Source organism: Schistocerca cancellata, chromosome 2, assembly GCF_023864275.1.
Source record: "Schistocerca cancellata isolate TAMUIC-IGC-003103 chromosome 2, iqSchCanc2.1, whole genome shotgun sequence".
In the NCBI taxonomy this organism is placed as follows: domain Eukaryota; kingdom Metazoa; phylum Arthropoda; class Insecta; order Orthoptera; family Acrididae; genus Schistocerca; species Schistocerca cancellata.
In genome coordinates this window covers 762945592-762966782 of record NC_064627.1, presented here as the reverse complement: position 1 = coordinate 762966782, position 21191 = coordinate 762945592, and the positions used below count along the sequence as shown (strand labels likewise).

Sequence of the window (21191 nt, the reverse complement as noted above, 5' to 3'; positions counted from 1 at the left end):
CCTGTCTGGAAAAATTCCCAGTGCGAGGTTCAAAATGGCTCTGAGCACTATGGGACTTAACATCTATGGTCATCAGTCCCCTAGAACTTAGAACTACTTAAACCTAACTAACCTAAGGACAGCACACAACACCCAGCCATCACGAGGTAGAGAAAATCCCTGACCCCGCCGGGAATCGAACCCGGGAACTCGGGCGTGGGAAGCGAGAACGCTACCGCACGACCACGAGATGCGGGCCCCAGTGTGAGGGATCCATTGCATGTATCACTAAGAACGTTACTTATTAAGGTAGAACAATTTTTCGGAACTCTCTTTGAAATTCAATCAGCACCACAAGAGCTTTCGTTTTTTATAACTTCTATAAGTTTGTTAATTTCAGTGATGGATACAGGTGCTACTTCTAGTTGCTTGAAGTTTCGTGGAATGAAATTTGTAATGTATTCACCTTCTTCTTCAACTGAACCATTTAATCCTATTTTTGCTCCTACATTAGACAATGTAATTGTTAAGAATAGGTGCAATTTGTGTATTACTAGTCACAACATTGTCTTTTAGTGTAAACTGGTATGATATACACTGACTGTCTGTACTGTCTGTACTGTCTGCTATTTGACAATATCCCATATAGTTTTAATCTTATTATCTGCTGTATTTTTTTCTGTCATGACGAGGATACTTCTGGACATTTTAATGACTTCCCTTGAAATACTAAAGCATTTTTTGTATTATGCAAGTAATGTCAGATTTTGACGTACTGTGGCCTTCATGTAAATTTCCCTTTTCCTCTTACATGAGATTTTAATTCCATAACATGGCCGACTTGTTATTTTGGAAAAAAATTTAGGAAAGCAACTTTCAAGTGTTGACACAACTTTAATATGGAATAAACTGAATCTGACGTTAGCATCTGCCCCTGTATATACCTCATCCCTCATTGTCTGCTCCAACATACTCCTAAAACGTATACTGTTCTCATTAATAAGCCTCATTGCTTTGTATAAACCTCCTCAGAGATGTAAGGTGCTAAATTGTTTACTCCCATTAGTTGTACACCATGCTTCGATAGTCCTTGTAGGTGCACATTATTTCAGTCTGAGCAACGTCTATAAAAATGTCAGTCTCTTACTACCTTGCTGCACACAAGTTGGAAAATTGACTTCTGAAGATAGACTGAAACACCAGAATAATGATTGCAGTTCATTTTTCCTGTCCATATATTACGAAATCTATATATAAAACTCCACAAACTACTGTTTCTTATTTGTGACAGAGAGCTCAATAATGCGTCTAGATTTCTTGTAATCAGCTGGAAGTTTCTTGGAGGATATCTGAATAGTGTTACAATTACTAGAGAAGTATCCGAAAGTAACGATTCACCAGCATATGCTTCTAGTTTCTTTTCTATACAAAAACTATTTATTTCAATGTTTTTGACTTTGTATCCAACTTTTACATGTGAGTGAGCTCTTCCTAGTCTGTAATCTCTGGCACTTAATTTCTATAAACCTGTGGTTACATAGTGTTCAGAGAGGCACACAACATCCGTCACCTCAGAACTTTCCACATCTTCTAGGCATAAATGGGACTTATATACCTTGTTTTATAACCCACTAACCCCATAATGTTCTGATGAAACAAGTTAGTTTTATTTTTCTGGAAACTGTGTGATTCTGTTCTACTCTATTTTCTTCGAATACTGTCTTTCTGCAACATAACTCTAATCTAAGAAACGTGCTCCTTTGATTCCAGTAACCACAGAGATTATGTGCTGTGTGCCTGTAGTTGCCCTTGCACTTTCTGAAAAATGCTCAGTTACTCTGTCCTTCCCTCCTATTCAGGTGTAGCCATACGTTGTGTATCCCAATCTCCCAGTTGCAGCAACAGGCGTGGCACCAATATGAGACTTCGTTTCAATCGAAAGCAATCCACTGAGCCCTTCGTTTACACGGCTAACAGCTGTGTCAACTCAGGGCTGGTCACGGCGTTGTACAACCCCCAAAAACCCTACACGAGTGTGCTGTTGCTGATCCTATTTCCTCCATGTCCAATTAAATACTACACTCTAAGTAGTTAACCAGACTGTTTCCTGCTCTTCCTCATGTAAGTACCTTGATCCTCTCCATCAAACTCTGTGTACAAGGCCCCTAAATTCTGTCACCGGGCTATGCTTGGCACTGGACTTAACGATCTTGTGATCTAGAATTCTACACCTGACTTTTCCTGTAGCATTAGGCCTACACCCCTCCAGTGACGACTACCTAGCAGCAATACTCTTTACTTCCTACTTGTCTTTTCTACTGACCTAGCCTCAAAGTTGTTTCTACCAGTCTGCTGCACTCAAATTTGCTCAAACATTGGTCAGGCTCTTATCTTATTTCAGCTAACTAGTCAAACTACTTGGTAAATAGGAATTTATTATTTCTGAGGTTTTCTTCTTTAACCGATTACTTGTCATCTTCTCTCAGCTTCGATTGTCTCTTTCCCCCTTCAATCTATCTAATTTAAAATACAAATCTACCTAATTTAAAATACAAATATTTATCTGTGTTCCACGATGTCTTTGTCTCGAATACATAACCAACATTTCCGTGGGAGAGCCTCATCTGATAATTTACTGGCTTCCCCACTAAAATCACACCAGTGAAATATGCTGGTCACTCTAGTAGAGCGATATCTATATCCTGAAGGAATAAGTCACAAGATGCACGATGGGGGCGTGAATTATCGTCCGTGAAGACGAATGCCTCGCCAATATGCTGCCTATATGGTTGCACTATCGGTCGGAGGATGGCATTCACGTATCGTACAGCCGTTACGGCGCCTTCCATGACCACCAGTTGCGTGCGTTGGCCCCACATAACTCCACCCCAAAACAGCAGGGAACGTCCACCTTGCTGCACTCGCTGGACAGTGTGTCTAAGGCGTTCAGCCTGACCGGGTTGCCACCAAACATGTTTCCGACGATTGTCTGGTTGAAGGCATATGGGCCACTCATCGGTGAAGAGAACGTGATGCCAATCCTGATCGGTCCATTCGGCATGTTGGGCCCATTTTTACCGTGCTGCAGGGTGTCGTGGTTGCAGAGATGGACCTTGTCATGGACGTCAGAAGTGAAGTTGCTCATCATGCAGCCTATTACTCACAGTTTGAGTCGTAACACGACGTCCTGTGGCTGCACGAAAAGAATTATTCAACATGGTGGCGATGCTGTCAGGTTTCCTCCGAGCCGTAATCCGTAGGTAGCGACCATCCACTGCAGTAGTAGCCCTCGGGCGGCCAGAGCGAGGCATGTCATCGACAGTTCCTGTCGCTCTGTATCTCCTCCATATCCAAACACCATCACTTTGGATCACTCTGAGACGCCTGGACACTTCCCTTGTTGAGAGCCCTTCTCGGCACAAAGTAACAATGAGGGCGCTATTCAAGCGCGGTATTGACCGTCTAGGCGTGGTCGAACTACGGAAAACACGAGCCGTGTACCTCCATCCTGATGGAATGATTGGAACTGATCGGTTGTCGGACCCCGTCCGTCTAATAGACGCTGCTCATGAATGGTTGTTCACATCTTTGGGCGAGTTTAGTGAGATCTCTCAACAGTCAAAGGGACTGTGTCTGCGATACAATATCCACAGTCAACGTCTACCTTCAGGAGTTCTGGGAACCGGGGTGGTGCAAAACTTTTTTTGATATGTGTGTATTGATTAACGATGTATATTCTAAAATAAATAGCTTATATCTGTCCGAACACCTATTAGAGTATCGTATTTGTAGGCCCTATTCTTTTTTTAAACAAGGAGGTTATCTCCGTCTGTACATTTGTAGAGTGTCAGCTACAAATTTGAAGTAAATCTGTTAAGAACTTTTCAAGATGTTTGGTAACAACGTTAAACTACGACGTATATTTATGTAGTAATATATGATACGATAGGGAATGCATCGTGGTTTTGAGCGTAGCTCGGTTCATGCCACTGACAGAAGACAGTTTCTTGACTGATCCTTGATAGTTCTAGACACCAATGAATCCCATCTCTCTTCTTTGGATTCCATCTCTGTTTTCTGTTCTCCTCCCATTTCCTTCCCTCTCTTCCAGGCACACATATACGCACGTGCATGCGACAGTAAATTTTATCCCTATCCTAACTCTTGGAGTCCGACTGTCGACATATGCTTTAGGCTGCCACAGCTTTCACATGTACTTTTCTGTCGCGTTCGATGGCCTACTGGTCGCTGTGGAGGGTTATCGGAGCCATCTGACCGTCGATGGAAGCGAGCGTGCTTGGGGAACGGTTGCCTACCAGTACTGCGGATTATGGCGAGATCCTTTGATAACAGGCGTTAGTTTTGGCGTCCTAGTTCCTCTCTCACGTTCTAGATATTTGTGCCATTGCTTCGGTCTGGTATTTTCGGCCAAAGACACTCGTTTGTATCTTATATCAAGCACGTCTTCGCGAACTGTGGTGAACATGCATTAAATTTTTTTTGGTAAAATTATCTATTCGCCACGTTATTGAGCAGCATGCTTGAATTGCTGTGTGCGTGAAGAGCAACTTTCTGTTGTATCCTTCCGTAGATTATCTGTCCTGTTCTTTTCTCACGTTTGTCAGTGTTTTATGGTGTTTGCTATTTTCGTATAACAGTGTTCTACGGACCTGCTATTAAGGTTACCTTTAATATGCATATACCTATATCCAGTGTCCTGCGTTTTATGAAAGTTGTGTTTATTAATTTTGTTTGGCTGATGCTTTCAGTGTTTGGTAAACTTACTTTGCTCATTGGCTTCTGATTTAATACTGTTCGAATGGTTCAAATGGCTCTGAGCACTATGGGACTTAACTTCTGAGGTCATCAGTCCCCTAGAACTTAGAACTACTTAAACTTATCTAACCTAAGGACATCACACACATCCGTGCCCGAGGCAGGATTCGAACCTGCGACTGTAGCGGCCGCGCGGTACCAGACCGTAGCGCCTAGAACCGCTCTGCCACTGTGGCCGGCATTTAATACTCTTTATTATCCTATGCTTATGTTGCAGGACATATTAATCATTGCTTAAAGCTTTATTATTGGGAACCTGACTCTATGCCTTAGTTAACGTTGTGACTGTCATAAAACAGATTGGGCAATACGTTCGTTAAAAGAGACCTTTTCTGGTAAGATCGCTGACCGGCTGTGTACATTAAATCCGTATTACTTGTGATATATTTTTTGAACTAACTCTCTGTTTATTATTTCGTGCCCGCATCTCGTGGTCGTGCGGTAGCGTTCTCGCTTCCCACGCCCGGGTTCCCGGGTTCGATTCCCGGCGGGGTCAGGGATTTTCTCTGCCTCGTGATGGCTGGGTGTTGTGTGCTGTCCTTAGGTTAGTTAGGTTTAAGTAGTTCTAAGTTCTAGGGGACTGATGACCATAGATGTTAAGTCCCATAGTGCTCAGAGCCATTTGAGCCATTTATTATTTCGTGATTGTTTATTTTGTCATGCTGCCACTGGGCTTTGCCCACTCTGTCTTTGTAGCTGAGCGGCTGCTCCCGTTGTTTGCTGCTCCTGAGGTTAAGCGTTTATTTCGCCTAAAAGCGTCATTTAGAATAAGTTTAACCTACAGCTCTGTTCGGCCACTGGTTGGTTGGAACTTACTGCATAATTATTTCCGGAATTCTTGTGTTTTCACCAAATTCCTGGGCAAATCCTAAAGCACCACTGGCAACAGGCTGTTTTCCTGTATTAAAATTATGATTTCGATTGATGTTATTCTGATTATAACATTCAAATAGCATTGACGGTCAATATGCTCACAAAATATGTTATTTTATGCAGTTAAAGCGTAAAAGTAATTAAGCGTCAAGATTTTGTAACGTGATCGAAAATGCTCTGTTACTGGCTGAAGCTCTGGTGACTTCACAGATTAGGAGTAAGACGAAGCTATAGATGAGTTGTAGGAGTGTTTGACGAAGCTGCCAGATTTCTACCTACTTTTTCTGCAAACAGTGTAGCTATTTAGTGATGGAAAACACAATTACAGTTTTTAAGTAATAATAGAAAAGAATTTTGTGAACGCTGGTATTGGAAATCTTGCGAAAGTTGATGCGTTTATGTTCCATTCATTTAGAGCGGCGACGTGAGCAACGAAGGGGACACAATAAAATTATTCTTGGAGAATCTTGTGTTGATAGTCATTTAGAAGATACTCAGCCGATATACACTCATTCTCATAAGTTAAGGATCATGCTGATACATGGTGAAACAACGCTCTGGTGGGCGGTTTGAGGGTTCAAATCACCTCTGGGCATGAACATGCGGTGCATTTGACACGCGGTCGTCGCACGGTGGCGCTGGCAGCAGTCCACATACGCAGAGGTATGTTGGTGCATGTCATAGTACGGTGCAGCGAGTAAGTGTGCAAACGTTTTCAGACGTGCTAATGGTGACTGTGTGTTGAAAATAATTCAAAGAACACATATTGATGACGCTATGAGGGGTAGAATACTAGGGCGACTGGAGGCTGGTCAAGCACAGCAGGTCGTAGCACGGGCCCTCCGTGTGCCACAAAGTGTGATCTCAAGATTATGGTAACGATTCCAGCAGACAGGAAACGTGTCCAGGCGCTACAGTACGGGATGTCCACAGTGTACAAAAACCACAAGAAGACCGATATCTCATCATCAGTCACTTGCTCGGGACCTTACCGCAGCCACTGGAAAAGTTATCTTTAGATACACAGTCAACAGACGACTGAACAGACATGGTTTATTCGCCTGGAGACCTGAAAGGTGCATTCCACTGACCCCTGGTCACAGGAGATCCCGTAAAGCCTGGTGTCCAGAACACAGTACATGGTCATTGGAACAGTGGTCCCAGGTTATGTTCACAGACGAATCCAGGTATAGTCTGAACAGTGATTCTCGTCGAGTTTTCGTCTGGCGTGAACCAGGAACCAGATACCAACCCATTAATGACCTTGAAAGGTATCTGTATGGAGATCGTGGTTTGATGGTGTGGAGTGGGATTATGAATGGTGCGCGTACACCTCTGCATGTCTTTGACAGAGGAATTATAACATGTTGGGTGTATCGGGACGTCTTTTTCTTCAGTATGTCCGCCTTTTCAGGGTGCAGTGGGTCCGGGTCCACGTTCTTCCCGATGGATGATAACGCACGGCCCCACCGAGCTGCCATCGTGGAGGAGTACCTTGAAACAGAAGATGTCAGGCGGATGGAGTGGCGTTCCTGTTCTGCAGACCTAAACCCCATCGAGCACATTTGGGATGCTGTCGGTCGACGTATTGCTGCACGTCTTCAAACCCCTACGACACTTCAGGAGCTCCGACAGGCACTGGTGCAAGAATGGGAGGCTATACCTCAGCAGCTGCTCGACCACCTGATCCAGAGTATGCCAACCCGTTGTGCGGCCTGTGTACGTGTGCATGGTGATCATATCCCATATTGATGACGGGGTACATGCGCAAGAAACAGTGGCGTTTTGTAGCACATGAGTTTCGGGACGGTTTTCTCAACTTATCACCAATACCATGGACTTACAGATCTGTGTCGTGTGTGTTCCCTATGTGCCTATACTATAAGTGCCATTTTTGTGTAGTGCCGCGTTGTGTGGCATCACATTCTGCAATTATCCTTAATTTATGAGCATGGGTGTATATACAGCGGAGCAGTCACTCGGCTGCGTAACGGATAGTGCACCTGACTGCGAATGAAAAGGTCAAGTGTTCGAATCCTCGAAGATTAAAAGTTTATACAGGAATAGCGTTATCAAGTACTGATTATAGCAGTTATTTAGATGGTGGGATATATTGTACACAGCTTCACATTAATTTTAATGTTAAAAATAGACAACAAAGAATAAGCACATTTAATCTGCGAAGAAAGAATTCACTTTCTTGAAAACCATTGCTAATAGTGAAGATATCTCGCCATACGCCCACAGTTTAACGAGGTGCGTGCACAAACGTAAGGGCTGTGATGTTTGTGAGTCTAAATGTAAATAATTAATGTCAGATTTACTTCAAATTTATGTAAGATGATGAATCTTCAAAAGTTGAAACAATAAGGATTCTAGTTGGACAGTATGAAGATTAAAAAAATACAATGTTTCTAATAAAGCAAAAGGTGTGTGGTCACATTAACTAGAAAATGACTTTTTGAAAGTGACATGTGTGAACAGCGTTTGCAAATACACTCCTGGAAATTGAAATAAGAACACCGTGAATTCATTGTCCCAGGAAGGGGAAACTTTATTGACACATTCCTGGGGTCAGATACATCACATGATCACACTGACAGAACCACAGGCACATAGACACAGGCAACAGAGCATGCACAATGTCGGCACTAGTACAGTGTATATCCACCTTTCGCAGCAATGCAGGCTGCTATTCTCCCATGGAGACGATCGTAGAGATGCTGGATGTAGTCCTGTGGAACGGCTTGCCATGCCATTTCCACCTGGCGCCTCAGTTGGACCAGCGTTCGTGCTGGACGTGCAGACCGCGTGAGACGACGCTTCATCCAGTCCCAAACATGCTCAATGGGGGACAGATCCGGAGATCTTGCTGGCCAGGGTAGTTGACTTACACCTTCTAGAGCACGTTGGGTGGCACGGGATACATGCGGACGTGCATTGTCCTGTTGGAACAGCAAGTTCCCTTGCCGGTCTAGGAATGGTAGAACGATGGGTTCGATGACGGTTTGGATGTACCGTGCACTATTCAGTGTCCCCTCGACGATCACCAGTGGTGTACGGCCAGTGTAGGAGATCGCTCCCCACACCATGATGCCGGGTGTTGGCCCTGTGTGCCTCGGTCGTATGCAGTCCTGATTGTGGCGCTCACCTGCACGGCGCCAAACATGCATACGACCATCATTGGCACCAAGGCAGAAGCGACTCTCATCGCTGAAGACGACACGTCTCCATTCGTCCCTCCATTCACGCCTGTCGCGACACCACTGGAGGCGGGCTGCACGATGTTGGGGCGTGAGCGGAAGACGGCCTAACGGTGTGCGGGACCGTAGCCCAGCTTCATGGAGACGGTTGCGAATGGTCCTCGCCGATACCCCAGGAGCAACAGTGTCCCTAATTTGCTGGGAAGTGGCGGTGCGGTCCCCTACGGCACTGCGTAGGATCCTACGGTCTTGGCGTGCATCCGTGCGTCGCTGCGGTCCGGTCCCAGGTCGACGGGCACGTGCACCTTCCGCCGACCACTGGCGACAACATCGATGTACTGTGGAGACCTCACGACCCACGTGTTGAGCAATTCTTGCGGTACGTCCACCCGGCCTCCCGCATGCCCACTATACACCCTCGCTCAAAGTCCGTCAACTGCACATACGGTTCACGTCCATGCTGTCGCGGCATGCTACCAGTGTTAAAGACTGCGATGGAGCTCCGTATGCCACGGCAAACTGGCTGACACTGACGGCGGCGGTGCACAAATGCTGCGCAGCTAGCGCCATTCGACGGCCAACACCGCGGTTCCTGGTGTGTCCGCTGTGCCGTGCGTGTGATCATTGCTTGTACAGCCCTCTCGCAGTGTCCGGAGCAAGTATGGTGCGTCTGACACACCGGTGTCAATGTGTTCTTTTTTCCATTTCCAGGAGTGTATAAGCACATGTAAACTGCCAAGAAAACACGATAATGTCATTTAACTATGAAAGAGAACATTAACCAGCATGACTGCCTTGCTTGTAACTTTGTTCGTTGCATATGAACGGCAGAAGGCTTTTTTACGTACGAGTAGCACCCTAATGTTTTTTATGTTGTAATTCCTTCCCTTTCCTCAAGCGTGTCACAGTGTGCCATTCACACATGCCGTTATAACGGTGAGACAAAACTGACGGTAACTCTCTTCTATTAGCACAGAGCAGATACTCGGGAGCACATAAGTCATGCACTTACTGGAGTAGACAGTATACAAATTAAACACAAAGAAAGCGTAAACCGCCGGCCGGAGTGGCCATGCGGTTCTGGGCGCTACAGTCTGGAACCGAGCGACCTCTACGGTCGCAGGTACGAATCCTACCTCGGGCATGGATATGTGTGATGTCCTTAGGTTAGTTAGGTTTAATTAGTTCTAAGTTCTAGGCGACTGATGACCTCAGCAGTTAAGTCGCATAGTGCTCAGAGCCATTTGACCCAAAGCATAAACCGTTCATTCAGTTAACCGTCTTCAATTGAAGGTTTATATCAGTACAATGTACACGAACGAATAGAAGGTAGAAGATAACTGGGACTGAGTGACTGCTGTGCATTTTACTTGTTTCTATGTATTTATTGTCAACTCCAGCAAGTCGTTGAGTCACGATATCCCGAATACCTCCACTGTTTGTTAGTATAGTACAGTCAGTCAATTTTGTGGTACTTTTTGATGGTACACTGTTGACAAGTTTTTGAACAGGTGTGTATCCATCACCTGAACATTCCCCAAAGGCAACATCTACTCAGGGTCTTCAACCGTATTTCGCACCAAGGTGTTATCCCATCGCAACGGCGTTATAGCATACTTTTCCCAATAATTAAACTGTCTCTCGGTAGCTACCGGCCGATAAGCATGACCAACGTACCCTGCAAGCTGCCTGAAAGGATGTTTGCCTGTAGATTACGGTGGGCTCTCGAATCTCGGGTCCATTTTGCTGTGGTAACAAGTTCAATAGGTGCAAACAGCAACCTGCACAACATACACCGCGGAGACAGTACTCTAGTCCGCGCGAGGCGGAAATTCCAACCAGCGAGCTTACTTGCGACACCAGTAGCTGGGCCAGCAGCAGCTTCAAGGAGCGCGGAGCCCCGATCAGCGAGCGCAGGCGAAACTATTTCCTGCTCCCTCCGAAGCAAAGCTTGAGCAGTCAACCAGAAGTGTTACTCGGCGAGACGTCCATTTATCCCGCGCAGCGAGGGCAACCACTATTTCGAGTGCAGCCAGCCGCAATGGGAAGACCTCTCATGGGTGACGCGCTCCCTCCACCAACTCCTCTGCTCTTCGCCGACACTGCGAAGTGGGGCGGACCAAACGGGTCGCCACCGATGGGAGAAGACTTGCTTCTCTGTTTTGCTGCGTCTCCTACACCTGGGAATTGTCGGACTTAGTATTAAAAAATTCATTCCTACAGACTTGAAAGGGATTCATCGTCTGACTGTTACTTTTTGGTACTCGGATTATTTGAACATTCACACAGTCAAGAAAATTTTTTATTTTTGTTCTTCAGAATCTAGTTATTGTGTTCATCCCAGATCTGTGAGTTTCGTTCTTGTGTTGCAAATAAAACTGTTTAATTGGCATATCTGGAGAGCGTTTCGTGTGATATAATCGAAGGAAAGGATCCATCTCTTTTGTCCCCTATTAGTGTCGTTTCTGGGAAGGACGATCCACAATCAGCCATGTGCTTAGCAGGAAGCAGCAATGTGACAGATTTTCCTAAGCACCAATTTTTCTCACAGTCTATTTCGACCTACATAAGCCGTACGACACCACTTGGCATCATCACATTTTACTTACCCCCAATGTCTGATGCTTTCGAGGCTCCCTACAGATTTTTTTCGTCAGTTGTTATTCGATTGGTTATCCCGTGTCAGAGTCGGCACGTCACTCAGGTCCTCCCTACTCCAAGCGAACAGCACCCAACAGGGTTCTGAGTTGAGTGTCACTCTCTTCTTGATGGCCATCAATGAGATGGTGATCTCTGTCGGGCCGCTGGTTATCCCTGCGCTGTATGTCGACGACTTTTGCATTTCGTACAGCTCCCACTCGGCAGCCTCTGCTGAACGCCAGCCAAAGATGCCATCCAGCGGTGCTCTGCATTGGGTCTTCCCCATGGTTTCCAGTTTTCGCCTACAAGAACGTGGGTCATGCATTTTTATCGTCGTTTCACAGTCCATCCTGACCTGTAACTCTACTTAGTTGCCCAGCACCTTGTGGTTGCAGTAAAGCCCCATTTTAGATAAAAAGCTGACTTGGCTGGCAATATTCGTGAGCTGAAGTCTACCTGCAAGTGGAAGCTTAACACCCTCTGCACCCTTGCCCTCACATCAGGTGAAGATCATGCTACTCTTATCCGTATTTTCGAGCCCCTGGTTTATTCCCTAATGGACTATGATTGCTAAGTTTATGGCTTGGGGTCTCCTTTGAAACAGATCTGGCATACCACCATGGTGTTCCGGACTAGTCTCACAGACAGTCTCCTCGCAGAAGCATCGGTCTTCCCTCTTCAGATTCGACAGTACCATCTCTTGGTCTTCTACGCAATTGCCGTTCGACAATTCGTTGATCATTCCAGATTCTCTTTGCATATGAGGTATGTCGTCCTCCTGATATCAGCCCTCGAGTGAAATTACCAGTTGGAATAGGGCTCACTTCCCTGTGCCAAGATTTCCATTTTCCCTCCCTGGACTGGGCTCCCCGTGTTTTCTCACGCACTCCTTCTCGGAAGGCGCCCAGTCCACTGATTAGATTCTTCAAGAGTTCCACGGTGCTTTCATTTTTTATAGCGATCGCTCTAAAACTGTGGGTTAGACGGAATATGATTTTACACATCCTGCTGGTACTGAATGCCAATCGATGCTGGGAATATGCAACGTGTTTACGGCAGAGCTGATAGCCATTAGCAGATCCCGCCCTTGATGGTGTTCTAGTTTGTAATGTCTCAATGAGCAGTGTCTAGGCTAATGACCGATACTGTTCCTTCCACCCTTCGGTCTCTGCTATTCATGACATCCTAATGACCTTCGTCGTGTTGCCTTCTCAGCTGTCTTTCTGTGGGTCCCAAGTCATGTGGGTATCTCAGGGAATGAACTGGCCGACTGTTTTAGAGAAGCCCTTGCTCGCTCCCCACACGCTTTGATGATCCCAGGTGCGGATTTGCGAGTGCACACGAGATCTCTGCTCGCTCAGAAATGGAATATCTGGTAGGATACTCTCACATCTGGTAAACTCTGCACAATCAATGAGACTGCTGCTGTATGGTGCACTTCTTTCCGCTTCTCCACAGTCCTGTGCTGTCTCCGCATCAGTCAGGTTAACCTATAGTTTTATTTTGTGTAAGAAGCCGCCCCCCACATTGTTGTTATGAAGTCTTACGTACAATAGCTCATATTTTGGTGGAATTCCCCCTCCTTTTGGCCTATATCACCACAACTCTATGGGTGATCAGACATTTTCTACGAGTTTTGCGAAGTTATTTTTTAATAATTGTATCGAATATTAGTCTTGTAAATATGTTGTCAAATTACAAATTACATTTGTTATTTAAGAAAGAGAATACGCATGGAATGTTAACATGTTGTAGGTAGACACGCTGGCCTAATAAGGGAAAAGATATTGTCAAAAAGTGTAATAAATTGTAAATGCATTGTCGCTGGGGGTGCGAGCAGTTCGGAGTCGCGAGGAGACGATTGGTATCGTTGGTTGAGTGTATTCACCTGTGTGGCTATGCAAAAGTGCGGAGATAAAAAGTCTGTTTCCGAAGTGCGGAGTAGTGGAAACTGAAATGGTTGGTTTGGCGGATGTTTAATATGGGCGAACTATGGCATTTATTGGGCACAGTACAAATGCAGCAAGAGTAAGTCACATAACATTAATAGTACTGTGGGCCCTTGTTATTGGCTATGGTATGGCAAAAAGATCAACCTTGCCCTACTTTACTGCTAAATGAAGCCACTTGAGAAACCAACGGCATCTTAAAGTGAAGTAAGATCTAGAATTTTTATAACTAGAACTGTAATAGGCTGACCAACGTAGGTGAAATTTTATTGCTTAAATAACATTGTTTTCGTGCATATTGTCACGTAAATAATTTTAATAAGTCATTGTACAAGAAGTATCCATCCTACCGCTTTGTACTAACCGAGATAATCATAAAAGAAGCTGTAAATGAGGCGAATATTAATTTATTAGGTTATAAAAACATAATTTTCCAACTTTTGGCCAATTACGTAATAATGAAATATTTGGCTGTAGTATGAATGACGTCAGAAATTGGTGCAAAAGCCAATATTAATTCATTTGCTAAAAATAGAGTAACTTTCATAATAAAAAAATTGGTAGTAAAACTTTACGTAACTTGGACACTGAATTTTACGATTAATGCACAGTTCTAATTTATAGCTTGTGGCATAATATATAACTTTCATTACAAAGAAACATCAGAGTAACTGCTAGGTAAACGACAGTCCTTACCAATGAGTAAATTCAAACAATCTTTCTGCTTGCTACAATTACGACAGTCAGTATTACGGTGAGTAACGTAATAAAAAGATTCTGTCCACAGCCAGTAAACAATCTTACTTTAATTGATCTTTGAAAATTAATATCATACGTTGTATGCGTTAACTATTTGATTGTTATTTGACAACTATGACGTGTGGTGTGAAGTACTTGAAAGAGTGAGTTAGGTACTGTTCCTACGTTATGACGTATTTTTACGTAAGATTGCTTATGAGTATGAAGTTGAGTTTCAATTTAAGTATTCTTGTTCCGGTGAGGAACTGGCAACCATTGGTTATTTTCATTAATGACATACTTTGAAAACCTTCTTTCCAAATTTTCCACAAACTACTTTTAATTAAAAACTGGTTTACGTAAGTTAACCGAACTTTGCTTCTAATAGTCATTGGTAAAATACTGAGCAGTGGTGATTCGATTATAACTTCATCTAATTCTCTCGGTTGTGCATTATTCTTAGGAGTAGATGCCTTTTCCCCACAGATTATGAAATTTAGGTACATGGTCATACAGAAAAGCCTAATTAACCGGACAGGTAGGAGGGTTATAGCCCTCCATGCTAAGTATGGACTTCTGGATTGCTTGCCTCTAATATTGGCGGACAGCTCACGGGTGATTGAACTGGTTCTCAGTTTTCTCCGTCAAAGTTGTTTTTATTCTCCGTTATAAGGTTCTGATCTACTTCTAGGACAGGGGTAGGGTGGCTGCCGCTGCATGCAGGGTCTGGGGGATCTCCGATACCACCTCCTTGGCCAAGCTACTCTTTAATATCTCTTTTGCTTTGTTTTTATCGCTTTCAGATTGGGCTGGCCTCCTTTCTGCCGTACCCAATATTCCATTCTAGATGTCGTACTCTCTTGAATAGGGAGCGCTGCTGACCGCTCCTGACTAACTGACCAGGGGTGGGACAACTGTGGATGGGACGTTCCCTGCAGCATGCAGAGCCCTGGGGCACACTCCTCCATCCCTTCCCTGCTGACTTTTGACTTTCCTATCTCCTTCATCTTGCTTTTATTATTGACAGTACAGATGATGTCCGTTACGTTTTCTAACCATTTAGCTTTTACTATTATGAATCACCCAGCTAGATCAGATCACATTCTCGGTTGAGGTCTCCACTTTTGGATGCACCACTCGTGGATCGAGAAACTGATGGACTTGCTGTTTTTCTTCCCTTAGTCCTCCCTCATCTCTCAATAAAGCAACCAACAGTTATTGAAGAGAGGAACAGGATTACCGAGCAAAAAATATAGGGCACTATTTAAAAAAAGACGTACTGCTATTCATATCTGCATAATGAACAAAGTTACAAGAAAGAAGGAACTCTTGGTAACTAATGCCCCTCTGGTTGCTAAACGACATTTTCTTTATATTTTTTTCTTCTGTTACCTCGCCAGAAGTAATTTTGGGTGGTCTAGATAAATGGTACATGCAGTATATTTTGATTCACATTCGACAAAACAGAAAATGCAACCACAAAACGTGCTCCGAACACCAAGAATCGGTAAGTTAATACTTGCTTCTCATCCCGAAACAGACTTTGTTCATTCGCGGTCATAACAGGAGTAACGTTTAAGGACAACCATTAAAGTGTGGAAATACGGTGGTGGTGTTATCAGACATATATAGCACATCAATTAACAATATATTGTTACACTGTATGTACAAAAGTAGAAACTGAAAACTATATGGGGTGAACTACACTAAAACTCCTCCCGAACAGGCCATGAAGGCCCAGCGGTACCGACCGGCCACCGTGTCATCCTCAGCCAGTAAGTGTCACTGGTTGCGGATATGGAGGGGCATGTGGTCAGCACACCGCTCTCCAGGCTGTATGTCAGTTTCCGAGACCGTATGTGGGGTGAAGCGAAACCAGTAATATATGTGTCAGCAATTGTGTACATTTGCAGCTTCATATCTTTTTAGCTACAGATTTACCACAGACAAATGATACTAAATATTTTGGTCATGCTTCCGTATTTTTTCCTAAATGACAATCAAAACACAAATTCATTTAAATATAAATCCGAGTATTTTCAAATACTGTTTGGTGAGGTTGCTTGGTATGTATGTGCCACATATTTACTCGACGTTTCCAGAGCTCTTATAGTCAGTATTCAAAACATTACATCAAAATACGAAATTGTAGTCCATTATTATGTGAGTTAGAGTGAAGTTGACGGCGTAACCAAAAAAATCAAGAAACATTGCTGTATTTCATTCTTCACATATCTGTTTAGAAAGGCTCAGTATTCTGTTTTAATCAATGATGGTCTTCTATATTTAGACCATACTCTGAAGGAACCGGCAGAGCCAGCGGAAGACCACCCTCGACCAGTCAAGGTCGCTTCTTCATGTATGTCAGGAAATAAATACACTGTAACTTTATTCGTCGTCACAGTGGTATATTGTTGAAAATTTGGGAATATGGGTATTGTGTGCGATGAAACATCCAATACTTACTTTCTTCCAGGGCCATCATTCACATGCATCAGTAAAAAATAAGGAAGGAAAACATGTTACGAAATAGTAATAGCAATAGTGATAATCGTGATAAATGGTTGAAATTAACAAATCATAGCAGAACCAGACTATTATCGAAAGCTGGTTAATCAGCCCATGGAACAGTTGTAGTAAGTATGCAGAGATTTTCCCACTGAGCTACGTTCTGTTGTTTGGTTGCAGGAATACACAAGGAAAAAAACTGGCATATAATTTTCCTGGGAGGGTTTAAACAACAGTTGAAGTAGGCTTCGCAACAGGACGAGAGGGCTAATTCCAGATATAACGGCAAGTTCCTGAAGAGAATACTGTCTCGCTGAGATGATAGGGAGTAAGATGAATAGTTTTAAAAAAAATGGTAGCAGCCATAACTCCAGCGTGGAACGATCGTCCTGGCGTAGAAACATTAAATTTACCACCCCTGTGCCATTCAGAATATGTAGTCAACGTGAGAACAGAATATTAAATGTAGCTGAAAGAATCATCAATATTTTCCGTTACTGTGAAGACTCAAAACACCTGCGACAGGAATCGTGCGTGTTTCTGCAGCGTTCTATATCTAGAGCAGGTCTCAGCGCCTCAAGCTCCTATATTATATTGTTTAGTATTAATTCTGTTTGTCATTCAACGAGCTACTGTATTGGTTTTATATTTACTTTATATAAAACAGTTAAAGTGATCTCACTTGTCAACAAGGGGAGCAACTTCCATTCTGAGACTGAGGATAGGTGCAGTGTTTGAAAGACAAGCAGACACTGCTGATTCAGTAGTTACAGTGGGTTAACTGAGGTGAAGACGGTAAGTCGTCGATTCCAAGTATCGATAGTAAGATAGGGGAGACAGATACTGCACAATAAACCGGCGAATGGTTGTTATGGTAGCTGTCAATAGGAAGCAATTTCTGTATTTTATGACGGTGCGAAACAGGGCAAAGAAGACTGGAAGGCGTGGGACGTTACAAGTACGTAGACCTAAGAGCCATTTATTTGTCTATAACTACGCAAAAGCATGGCTTTTTGCGAAAAATTATGTTGACTGTGATCGCCGCTATCATTATTTCGTTGTTAACAAGTAAGTTATCCTCCCTAAATTTGTAGGTAAGGAGCCAGATAGCTCTATAGCACGTGTTCAGAGGCGGATAATCAACGACCAACGGAGAGCTCACTCGAGAAAATCTTTTTGGAGCGACCTGTAGTTAGAACCATCCCAGAAAATGAAATGACTGATATTTGCACATTGATTATACCCATAACTTTAGCATACTAACGCAATGGGATGTTAAAATGTTTCAGAGTGAGCAGTTTCGAACGCTAGACTTACTTCTTTCACTTCCCGCCAATTTCTACTACATCGTTGCACATATAACAGTGGTCTGCTCAAGTGGTGGAGAACTTCCTCTTTAAAATGCTGCTGCCTTCAGCTTTACCAACGTACGCAATTGTGGCAGTGGTAAAATTTATGTCGAGTAAAACGGAAGTGATTTCTGGCGTTCCCCAAGGTAGTGTTACAGGCACTCTGCTGTTCCCAATTTTTATAAACGATTTAGGAAACAATGTTAACAGCGGTCATAGGTTGTTTGCAGATTATGCTTCGTTTATCGTCTATTAAAGTCATCAGAAGATCAAAACCAATTGCAAAACGCCTTAGATAAGATATCTGTATGGTGCGAAAATTGGCAATTGATCCAAAATAATGAAAAGTGTGAGATCTTCCACAGAAGTTACACTACAAATTAGTCAAATCTAAAAAGTAAAATCAACTAAATGCCTCGGAATTACAATTAAGAACAACTTAAATTGGAAAGAACACAGAAAATGTTGTGCGGAAGGCTAACCAAAGACTGCGACTTATTGGGAGAACACTTAGAGTATGCAACTTATTTACTAAAGAGACTGCGCACGCTACGCTTGTCCCTCCCCCCCCCCCACCCCCTCTTTTCGTGTACACTGCGCGATGTGGAATCCTTACCAGGCAGGATTAACGGAGTACATCGAGAAAGAAATGCAGCATGTTTCGTACATCGAGAAATAGGGGAGAGAGTGCCACGGACATGATACAAATTTTGGAATGGAAGTCTTTAAAACAAAGGCGTTTTTCGTTGCGGCGGGATCTTCTCACGAAATTTCAGTCATCAACTTTATCCTCCAAATGCGAAAATATTTAATTGACGCCGATCTATATAGGAAGAAACGATCATCATAATAAAACAAGGGAAAGGAGAGCTCGCACGGTATTTTGCGTGGTATTCGAGGGTGGAATAATAGAGAATTAATGCAAAGTACGAAAGTGTGCTTTACAGAGTAGCCATGTAGCCGTAGATGTATATTAGGTCACTGCGGCAGAGGCACGCAGCCAGGACTTTGGTAAAAAAAGTACGTATTTTTCTCATAGTATTACAATACTTTTGTATTACTCTCGTATCGTTACTCTTACGTTCATATTAATATCGATTGATTAGTATTATTAATACTGGTAACTCCTTAATATCTTCACTGTATTAGTGCATATGAATCAAAAAGTAGTTAACTTTGTGGTTAGTCTGTCTCGTCTAATGAATGAATTACTCACGGTGTTATGTGGAAAAGATCAGCGATCAAACACAAACAGGTAGAGTTAATTTATTGATTACCATGTCGACAAATACGTTAGTTAAATGTTCAGATGTGTGTGAAATCTTATGGGACTTAACTGCTAAGGTCATCAATCCCTAAGCTTACACACTACTTAACCTAAATTATCCTAAGGACAAACACACCAATGCACGAGGGAGGACTGGAACCTCCGCCGGGACCAGCTGCACAGTCCATGACTGCAGTGCCTGAGACCGCTCGGCTAATCCCGCGCGGCAATACGTTAGTTATTGACATACCAATATATGCTTGTCCTTTAACAAACTTCATAAGAAGCCTTTATCTGATTTTGAGGTCTCATCTAAATGTTCACCTGAACTTCTGAAAGAATTTCCTGTAATTACTAATTTATTTTGGAATTACGTCTATTGATGATTTTGCACTAAGGAACGCCTATTTGCAAAACCATTTATTGTTCAAAAGCTGTAATTAGCCCTACTAGTTAGATACAAATTAATATTTATTCGTTGTAGAAGGGAATGACTTTTACCAGTCATTAAAGAAAACAAATAACACTGGAGCTTACCTTCTGTAGGAATTGGAGGTATATCGTAGCTGAAATCTGGAAAAGAAAAAGAATGCTTATTTAATACAAAGAAATTTATGTCTTCATGGATAAACAATAATATATATTTTATAAACGTAAAGAAAATTACACAAAAAGGTTTGCATTTGCAATGACACTTGTTATTATTAGTTCATTTATACCGCTCTAAACGTTACAAATATTTCATTCACTGGTAAATAAATTAAACTCCTGCAACGAATGATGAATCAAATAGTTTTGGGTATATAAATCAATAGAGTTGACATCAGGTATACTGTACAGCTGCAGATGAACCAACGCTCCTTTTTATCGTGCTTTCACGTGATATAAAAAGTGATGTGCATTGGTGGTTTGTCATTTCGAGTTATCCTGATAATAACTTTCATAATGTCCCACGTGTCAATAAAAAGTAAGTTTAATTAAAGACAAATCATCAAACATAACATATAATGAGTAGAACAGAAGATGTGAAACGATTATCAGTTCATAAATCGGGTATTCAGTATATAATTCGATCCGTGTTACACGCAGTTACCACGTCAAAGCAATGTAAATTGGCACGATCAGCAAAAGGCGATAAAGTGAGCACCATAACGTGGGATCACTTTCGAGAAGATATGGCTACTCAGCACTGTGAGCACGACAGGAGACGAGTTAAAACTTATTTAGAAGTGACATAATGGCAAATTAGGTTTGTTTTAAAGATACGCTGTAACGGTCTTGAGCGTTTGTTTCCTTTGAGATTAGGTGTAGTGAGTTGACGTTAGTCAAGAGGGCCTTTAAGGCGACAAAGATGCCATTATCAGCACTTCACTGACTTTGAACAAGCTCGGGTAATAGGACTTCGAGAAGCTGGATGTTCCTTCTGCGATGCTGCAGAAAGACTTGGCAGGAATGTAGCCACAGCACACGACTGCTGGCAGTGGTGGTCACAAGAAAGTCCGGTCGCAAGGGAACCAGGCTTCGGACGGCCACGTGGAATTACCGAGAGGTAAGACCATCGTGTTCGGCTTATGGCTCTGTCGCATCGTTTAGCTTCTGCAGCAGTAATCTGAGCAGCAGTGACACAACGTACTGTTATAAATCGGTTACATCAAGAACAGCTCTCAGCCGGACGCGCTGTACCGTGCATTCCACTGACCCCACACCACCGCCTTTCGCGATTGTAGTGGTGTAAGCGAGAACTCATTGGAGGGCAGGCTGGAGGTTTGTTGTGTTTTCTGATGTAAGCTGGCACCGATGCCAGTAATGGCCGTGTGTCTAGTGATTCGATCTGTTATGCTGCCATTCA

The 21191-nt window shown here is 43.1% G+C and overlaps 1 protein-coding gene across 1 annotated transcript in view; it reads right to left on the bottom strand.

The window, feature by feature from the left end:
• The window catches only part of LOC126158346 (agrin-like), a 566092-nt gene that overhangs the window by 303647 nt on the left and 241254 nt on the right, over positions 1–21191 (bottom strand). The window contains exon 4 of the mRNA XM_049916436.1: positions 19880–19915. Within this exon, the coding sequence (XP_049772393.1) occupies positions 19880–19915 (36 nt within the window). The remainder of the gene's footprint in view (positions 1–19879; positions 19916–21191) is intronic.